General features: G+C 37.7%; 1 protein-coding gene and 1 non-coding gene across 3 annotated transcripts; one reads left to right on the top strand and one right to left on the bottom strand.

Moving 5' to 3' along the window:
• The first annotated feature begins 3572 nt into the window (after positions 1–3572).
• LOC137944590 (serine/threonine-protein kinase-like protein CR4) lies at positions 3573–6936 on the top strand. Of its 2 annotated transcripts, none has more exons than XM_068790286.1 (2): positions 3573–3860; positions 4002–6936. In XM_068790286.1, the coding sequence occupies exon 2, from the start codon at positions 4190–4192 to the stop codon at positions 6899–6901; it is 2712 nt and encodes a 903-aa protein (XP_068646387.1). In that variant the 5' UTR covers positions 3573–3860; positions 4002–4189; the 3' UTR covers positions 6902–6936. The 2 variants fall into 2 exon arrangements, with proteins under 2 accessions (XP_068646387.1, XP_068646381.1); XM_068790280.1 differs by having other exon boundaries at positions 3943–6936.
• Positions 6937–7029: 93 nt separating this feature from the next.
• On the bottom strand, positions 7030–7101 carry TRNAT-UGU (transfer RNA threonine (anticodon UGU)). Its single transcript has one exon. It is a non-coding gene; the product is annotated as a tRNA-Thr (tRNA).
• Positions 7102–8958: the final 1857 nt, after the last annotated feature.

The following is an 8958-nucleotide window of genomic DNA, read 5'->3' as shown; positions in this document are numbered from 1 at the left end:
AAGTCCTAATTCCAGAAATTGCATATAGGATATCTAATTTTTCTTTTTACTTTCGTTTTAGGATATCAAGTGTTTGCATTTTTTAAAAAACATTTAAGACACTTTATTCTAATATAAATTATTACTATTAAGAATAGTTTTGGTCATTTTGAACATGTTTAGCGTGAATATTTGTTTAAAGCCGTAATTTGGCGATTGCTGCAACCAGAAAGAATTTCAGAAACCATTGCTCTTTTCGTTTGTTTCATTTTGCGCTGTAGTAAATAGAAAACCCTCTATTTTTTTTTTTAAAGATTTGTTGCATCCATGTTCCTCATTTGATTCTCATTAACATGTAAGTGGATGGACCTGTAATTTGAGCAACCACAGATCCCTAGTAGAGACTCATAGGTAGGGGTGGCATCGAGTTGAGCCAAGCTCGAACCTGCAAATATTCGAGCTTGGTTTGAACTCAATACTTCGAATTCGAGTTTGAGTTTGAGTCCAAATTTTTTAACTGAGTTTGAGTTTGAGCTTAAAAATTTTAACCGAGTTTGAGTTCGAGCTTGATTTGGGTTTGAGTTCTAACCTATATTTAAAATTATAAACATAAATAAAAAGAATATTGTGATGAATTTAGTACAATTGAATTGCCAGGTACCACAGAGGAGTCCAAGGTTTTGTAATAGAACATACCGATACATAATAATTAGTGATTTAAAAAAAAAGTAAACACTTCCATCAATAATGTATTTTAATTGGCAAACGACAATATTAGATCTTGAAGGGACCCAATAAGCTTTCGTAGAGGAGTCCAAGACTTTGTAATAGAGCATACTAATGTATAATAACCAACTTAATAAACCTAAAAGAAAAAACAAATATTTCTATCAATAGTATTTTTCTATTGGTAAATAATAACATTAGATATTGAAGGACCTAAAAAAGTTGAACCATCGATTGTCTTTGAGGTTTGAGGTAAGTAATAGCAACTATTAGCTAATTGAAGAAAGAATTAATGAGAGCAATTAGAGTAAAGGGTATTTTTGTAAAAGAATCTATACTAACGAGTCGGCTTACTAGTTAATAAGGCGAGCTTGGAAAATCTCGAGTTTGACTTGTTATATAAGTCTTATTTCAGGTTTGAGCCGAAGCCGAGTTCAAGTAAAAACTGAATTGAATCGAGTTTTTTCAAGTTGAGTTCAAATAGTTTGTGAGTTAGTACCACCCCGCATTGTGGTAGGTGGATGTATAGTTGATGTGGCATACTATCGAGTGTATGATTTACCTTCTGTGATGTCACCTTGATTTCACTAGATTGAGTCTATCCCCACCTTGATTTCACAGGATTCCAAGTCTAAAGTCTCGAATCGAATTCTAATTACAGGTATTGGTGGCAGAATCCTCACCCTACGAAAATAGTAATAGTCTTCACCCATTTAATTTGAATTAAACGTTGTGGATTCTTCAAAAAGAAGTTTCCAATTCTGTCTCCTTTGACTTCAATCCCTCTTTAATGCTCACTCAAAAAGTCATTGACAAAATGAAATCGGTGGACATTCAATTGCTAGGTATGATTTCTTTCAGGTTTACTTACGATACTGGTATTCGATGATCATAATTCATGGAGAAAGACCGGCATGTTCGTTGGTACAGTGAGATGGATATCTTTGTATTTGTTAAAGTTGGATTCAAATGATACAACATGGGTCGAGAGTGTTAGGGTCGAGAGTGTTAGTTCCCGTTCACAACAATTAAGGGGTTTTTGGTAAATGGTTAGGGTCTGTTTGGAACCCCATGGAAAAGAAAAGAAAAGCAAAGAAAGAAAAATAAGAATTTTATTTTTATTATTTATCAAAATAGTTAATAATTTTTTATCATTATCTTATTTTTATTAACTATTTTTTGAATATTAATAATCAAATTTTTATTTATTTTATTTATTTTATTTTCTATGGGTTCCAAAACAGACCTTTTATCGAGGAAACAATGAGGAACAAGTAGCACCTTGTACAAAGGGAGAACCCTATCAGGTTGGCTAGCTCTATTTTTGCAAGGATGACTCTGCTTGAAGGCTAGCCCTTGTTTTTATGTTGGCCAACAATACTAATTTATCCATCTATTTATTGCAGATAGACAGACTAAATATAGAGGGGAAGCAAAGGAAGGGAATTAGGGGGAGGGGGGGTGTATTGTTTATTGCATACAAACAGACCCAGTAGGGAGGGGAACCCCTTCCCTCGTCTTGTTGTGCTACCTCAAATAGATGAAAAAAAGTAGGGGATCAAATTCCCCCTCCCCTCCTCTTCTTTAGGAGAAATTTGAGACTTAAAAAGGTAGGGATTCCTTCCCATTGGAAATGTTGTAACTGTACTTTGACAGGAGCACAAGGAACTGAAATTAACCTTGATTGGTATTCCAAGCGCTATCGTTAATGAGATGAAGGGTGATATTCATAACAACGTTGCCGATCCTTTAAGGATACTTCAACACTCCAGACCCATTTTCTCCGTTTCTGTTACCAACTGAACATCATCGTGATGATTTTGCCTTCTGTTCAGAGCACTCACCTATCAATTACCTTTTTTTTTTAAAATTTTTTTCCAGACAAGCTACCCTTCTGGTCTCAGTCCCTACCTTTGCTTTTTTACTTCTCTCGTTTCCTTACTGGTGGTTTCTCGACAGTGTCCTGTGTTTCTGGGGAACCAAAATTTCCATCGGGAAGAAGACAAGCAGGATCCATGAATCTGTTGGGTGCATTGATGATTCTTTACCATACTTTACCCCATTTTCAAATGTTCTCAAATTCTCATAATGACATCACCTTCCTTTTTTGCGGAAATGACAAAAACTACCACCTCTGAAATCAGCCATTCATTCCTGCTTCAAGGTGACCACCACCATAATCATTCTCATTTATTCCTGTTTATGTCTTTTCCATTCCACCTTTTGTTCAAAAATTTTCAAATAGAGAAAGTGAATAAATGAAGAATCTGATTTAACAAAATAAACAAATTAACAAACAGAGGTGATGGGAAGATTTTATTAAGTCTAAATCAAACAGAGTAACCCACAAACTTCCGTCACATGCAAATTAATTTGTAATAATTTTGGGAAACTGTGAAGCATTGTCCCCCATATTAAGTATTTTTTATAAATTATTTTAAGAAGCAAAGAGCTATGCTGGTATTAATCTATTGGTGTGGAAGATTGTATCCAGAGCAGGTAAAGGGGAGACTCAAAAACAAAGAAAGGACGAAACATGGAGTCTGGGGACGAAACACCAAGACCCACTTGATCAAATCAGAGAAAGAAGAGAAAAGGAAGGAAAGATTGTGCAAATTGCGCATGTTAATGGAGAATTTGAATTCATGGACATGTGTTCAGAAACTGATGCTTGATAAGATGAAAGCAATAAATTCTCGTGCAGAGACTACCTACAACCCGCCTAAAACCGGAGCTGAAATTTAATGGAATTCAATGCCCTCTCACCATCACCATTCCTGCGGCCATATGTGACCCGCCTCTTCCCACTTTTCTTATCACTAACAGCAAAAACTACTAAAATAACGTAAAAAGCAAGCTAAGAAAGAAGAAGCCTCGAACGTCTCGTGTAGAACTCTGAAAGATGAATTCGTTTGGAGGTTTAGATATGTTGTCGGAGAAACAGAAAAAAAAAACTCAAGTTCATCCTTCTCTTTTTTTTCTGATGTTCTAGCGGAGATGATTAAGAGAGAAATTAACTGTTTTGTCAATTTGAAGAAACGAACCAGACTTGGTCAAGCGAAGAGGTAATGTTGGTGGCGAGTTTTTCAGTTCGATCAGAGATTAAACTTTAGAGGCTCCCTGCTAGTCGTCTCGATTGAACGCCGAAAAGTCAGGTAGATAGTTCTTTCCGAATGAAAGTGTTGTAAGAGTTCTGAAATTTGAAAATTTTCTAAAACAGTTTTTTTTCCCATACAGTCTTGAAGGTGCCTTCACTCTAGAAGAGCTGAATTCATTTCATCGTAATGGAATTACAGATTCCAAGATGAAGGCTTCGGAGGGGAAAATAGCTTCGAACTTGAAGCATGGATGGTGGAGGCTGCTCAGAATTCAGTCGACTCTTCAACATAAACTCCCACGAGATATCTCAAGGCCGTCTCGAAGAATCCGTTGCCTAGGGATGTTTATGGGTTAACAGATTTAAACTTCCTCGTCAATCTTGCAGATGAGTTCCGCAAGAAATGGCCTTCTCCTCGAACTACTCATTTACGTGGTTGTTTTCTATCCCGGATTGAAGGTCTTCGGTTTGGGCTCCATGTCTTCAATGGCTGTTTCTTACGGTGAAGATGGTCCTGCCTTCTGCGGTCTGAGCTCTGACGGTTCCCACCTTGTCAGCTGCTATGGTGCTGATTCTTCCATAGTCTACGGAGCTCCTTTCAGATTCCCATTATTGGGCTTAACAGGAGGCGACGGATTTGTCTGCGGTCTTTTACTAGATTCAGGTCAACCATTTTGTTGGGGAGACAACATCTATATCCAGATGGGAATCCCTCAGCCTATGATTGGGGGTGCCTCCTACTCCGATTTAAGTGCAGGAGATCATCATCTCTGTGGTTTGAGGAAGCCTATTGATGGAAGCCAAGCAAACATTTCCACTGTAGACTGCTGGGGATATAACATGACCGCTACTCAAACTTTTCCAGGTAAGATGGCGTCTATCACCGCTGGGTCTGGCTTCAATTGTGGTTTGTTTGCTAAAAACAGAAATGCTGCTTGTTGGGGGGATGAAACTGGTAGTGGGGTGATAAGTTTAACCCCCAAAAGGTTAAAGTTTCAGATGATTTCAGCTGGTGGGTTTCATGTCTGCGGGGTGTTAATGGGTGTTAAATCTAGAGTCTTTTGCTGGGGAAGAAGCTTAACCTTGCAAGAGGAGTCGGATAATGTTGGGGGTAATGTGGATTTAGCACCTTTAAGTTCAATGCTTTCTGTTGTGGGTGGTCGATTCCATGCTTGTGGAATCAAAAGTTACGACCATGGAGTGGTTTGCTGGGGATTTAGGCTCGAAAACAGTACACCAGCCCCTAGAAGAACGAAGTTGTATGCCATTGCTGCTGGAGACTATTTCACTTGTGGAGTTGTAGCAGAGCATACTCTTCGAGCTATTTGCTGGGGTTCTAATTTCCCAGCTTCGCTTCCACTTGCGGTCTCTCCAGGTCTCTGTGTTAACTCACCTTGCGGATCCGACTCCTATGAATTTAGCCATGGCAGCAGTTCGGAAGTCCGTTTCTGCAAGCCTCCAAACTCGAGAGTTTGTTTGCCTTGCAGTCAAGTGTGCCCAGTTGATATGTACCAGACGATGCCTTGCACTGAAAAGGCTGATCGCATATGTGAATTCAACTGCTCAATTTGTTCCTCTTCGAGATGCTCATCTAATTGTTCCACTGTGGGAACCAGGAAGAAAAAAAAAATCTCCTCTCTTCAAATGCCTATCTTTGTTGCAGAACTTGTGTTTGCTGTCTTCTTGATATGTTCAGTTGCCTTGGTTACATGCATATGTGTTCGATACAAATCACAGAAATGTCATTGTACCAAAGCAGACTCAAAAAAATCAGAAAGTCAGACATGTTCTTTCCACAATGATTCCATAAAAGTCCGGCCTGATCTGGAAGAGCTGAAGATCAGGCGAGCTCAGACGTTTTCATACGAAGAGCTGGAAAAGGCCACTGGAGGTTTTAGAGAAGAATCACAAGTGGGCAAGGGCAGTTTCTCATGCGTGTTCAAAGGGGTCTTGAAGGATGGAACCATTGTAGCAGTGAAAAGGGCAATAATGGCTTCTGATAACATGAAGAAAAACTCCAAGGAATTTCACACTGAACTAGATTTATTATCCAGGTTAAATCATGCCCACCTGCTCAACTTGCTCGGTTATTGTGAAGAAGGTGGGGAAAGGCTTCTAGTTTATGAGTATATGGCTCATGGATCTTTGCACCAGCGTCTCCATGGAAAGAATCCAGGTCTGAAAGAGCAATTGGATTGGGTCCGAAGAGTCACAATAGCTGTTCAAGCAGCTCGTGGAATCGAATACTTGCATGGATATGCTTGCCCCCCAGTAATTCACAGAGACATTAAGTCTTCAAATATACTAATCGATGAAGAACATAATGCTAGAGTTGCAGATTTTGGTCTTTCTCTGTTGGGACCTTCTGATAGTAGCTCTCCATTGTCTGAGCTTCCAGCAGGAACTCTTGGGTACCTTGACCCAGAGTACTATAGACTCCATTATCTTACAACAAAGTCTGATGTCTACAGTTTTGGAGTCCTCCTACTGGAAATTTTAAGTGGGCGTAAAGCCATAGACATGCAGTATGAAGAAGGGAATATAGTCGAATGGGCAGTTCCACTGATTAAAGCTGGGAACATTTCATCAGTTCTTGACCCGGTACTGAAAGCACCATCAGAACTTGAAGCTTTAAGGAGAATTGCTAATGTAGCCTGCAAATGTGTGAGGATGAGAGGGAAAGAAAGGCCCTCCATGGATAAGGTGACCACAGCTTTGGAGCAAGCTCTTGCTCTTTTGATGGGAAGTCCAAGCAATGAACAACCAATCCTTCCCACTGAGGTCGTCTTGGGAAGTAGCAGATTGCATAAGAAGCCTTCTCAGAGATCCTCAAACAGGTCAGGTTCAGAGATTACTTACACAGCGGAAACAGAGGATCAGAGGTCTGAATACAGAGCTCCTTCATGGATAACTTTCCCCAGTGTAGCCTCGTCTCAGAGGAGAAAATCTTCAGTATCGGACGTCGATGGAGATCCAAAGAGTTTGGAACCTCGGAATGCTGGTAGCATTGGTGGTGGTGGTGATGGGTTGAGAAGCTTGGAGGAAGAGATTGGCCCTGCTTCTCCTCAGGAGGATTTGTACTTGCAACACAACTTTTAGGCATCAGTAATAAAAAAATTATGCATTTAGTTGGAGATTGAATTTCAGTATTAGAATTGGACGAATGAAAATTCATGTCTGCTTTTTGAGGGCTGAAAATACATTTGAAAATAGAAAATTCCAAAAACTGCCCTCACGCAGGATCGAACTACGGACCTTCAGTTTACAAGACTGACGCTCTACCACTGAGCTATAAGGGCAATCTTACGGGTTACATGGAAACTTTATATATGACTGGTGTGTCAGATTTTGTTTCTCTCCCCTTTCATGATATAATCTCCGGCGGAACCTTCTTTCCTTCCAACCAAACAAAGCAAATCGAGGAACTTTGGCTTGGGAAAAATCTTTTAGAAGCCATCTCGGAGCCAATATGAGAGAACTTTATGGCATTTGGCACGGGTGGGGAGTCATTTGGTATAAAATATGTGAAACAATTATCTTAGCCGTCCCATCATGATCAACGACTAAGGGAATTCTTAGTTTTGTTCTTAGTGAGATGCATGTAATATTTTCTTTGTTTGTTACTATTACGTGCGAACTTGATGATTTTTTCATTTTTTCTTGGATTTTTCTGTTAAACTTTTGTTAAAATTTTTTTATACTTATAGAAAAATGATTAAAATACTCAAAGTCAGCTTTTCTAATATTTAAAGTTTCAACTTTGATTCGAAAGGAGAGTATTTTTTAAAATAGTATCAGGAGTTCCCTAATGTACATGACATCATATTGCAACTTTCATGACTATATATCCTGCAACAAAATGGAGTCTTAAAACTTTTGATAGACACATAATTCCTAATTTTTTTGGGTCTACTTGTTTTATGTTACTTTTACGTATAGAATATGTTGCTAGTAGTGGCTAATAGTCTCTTGTCCTCCAAATTACAAAACTTCCCATGATATTCAACCTAGTGATTTGTTTCAAGCCACCAGTTACTAGAGTTAGAATAGTGCATCTTCTTTACATAATAATGTTGCAACATCTAAACTTCCATAAGTGTCTAAACATCTTTCCCACCTTCATCATAGTGATACATTCCCTACTTTTTTATTCTTTACATTTCCATTATTGGATAGTATTTTAGATCAAATCCATCTTTAGAGTCAATATAAATTCTATCTAATTCTTTTACTAAAAAAAGTTGAATTTTGTTCTCTAAAAAGCCTATGACATTATCTGAAATCCAACCCACTTCCTTCACCGCTCCGACTCATCCCACAACAATATGTGGATTCTAACCTTCTTTTGAAAAATACCCTTCTTTAAGTTAGTTCTTTATTAATGTTACATCGATGTGAGTATTATTTAGTTATATGGCTAAGGATTTTTTTTCTTTAAGCACTCTCTTAAATGGACCTTTTTTTTAATAATAAAACCTTATGTTTTTCCCAAAATTGTAAAGTGTAGTATTGTAATAATAACCCATGAGTCTGGGTTGGGAAAACCCTTTTTGTTACCTCCTTGACTAAACTGACACTATTTTTTTGGCTCATTGGGTTGGAATAGATTTTGATGCTCATTTATATTTAAATTTTGAGTGTTGAAGAGGATTTGGATGAGATGCTTGAATTGCATTAGTTTTGTAATTGAAAAATCTTGGCAACTTCAAAATACATGTTAAATATACTAATATTTCCTGGAATTACGAATAATAAGATTCCAAACCGCAAAGTCTTTTTAAAGATAAATTGTTAAGATGTATTCTTACTTATGGAGTTGCTCTAGATAATCTTGTGTTTACACAGACAACTAATTGATATTCTAATGTATTTCATTATAACTAGATTTAGACTCAACATCAATTATGCAGATCAAGTCATAAGTTAGCATATGTCTAACTCTTTTTCAATTTATGTTATAGTTGTTATATGAAAATGTCGCACATAATGAACATATTATATCAGGTATACAATTTTCTTCATCTTTACCATCTAATCATCGACCGTGTAGACATGTCAATTAAGTTGGTGATGTAAGTATTGTTCATCTACAAGTGGATCTTTATTTTTCTTGGTCATCTTTAATTTGTCACGGGTCTACTAAAATGTGTTAACAT

The sequence above is a fragment of the Aristolochia californica genome, unplaced genomic scaffold (assembly GCF_029961685.1).
Source record: "Aristolochia californica isolate CCGP_79_NKW_82.1479 unplaced genomic scaffold, dmAriCali1.0.hap1 SCAF_1, whole genome shotgun sequence".
Classification (NCBI taxonomy): domain Eukaryota; kingdom Viridiplantae; phylum Streptophyta; class Magnoliopsida; order Piperales; family Aristolochiaceae; genus Aristolochia; species Aristolochia californica.
This window is presented reverse-complemented; position numbering and strand designations above follow the sequence as displayed.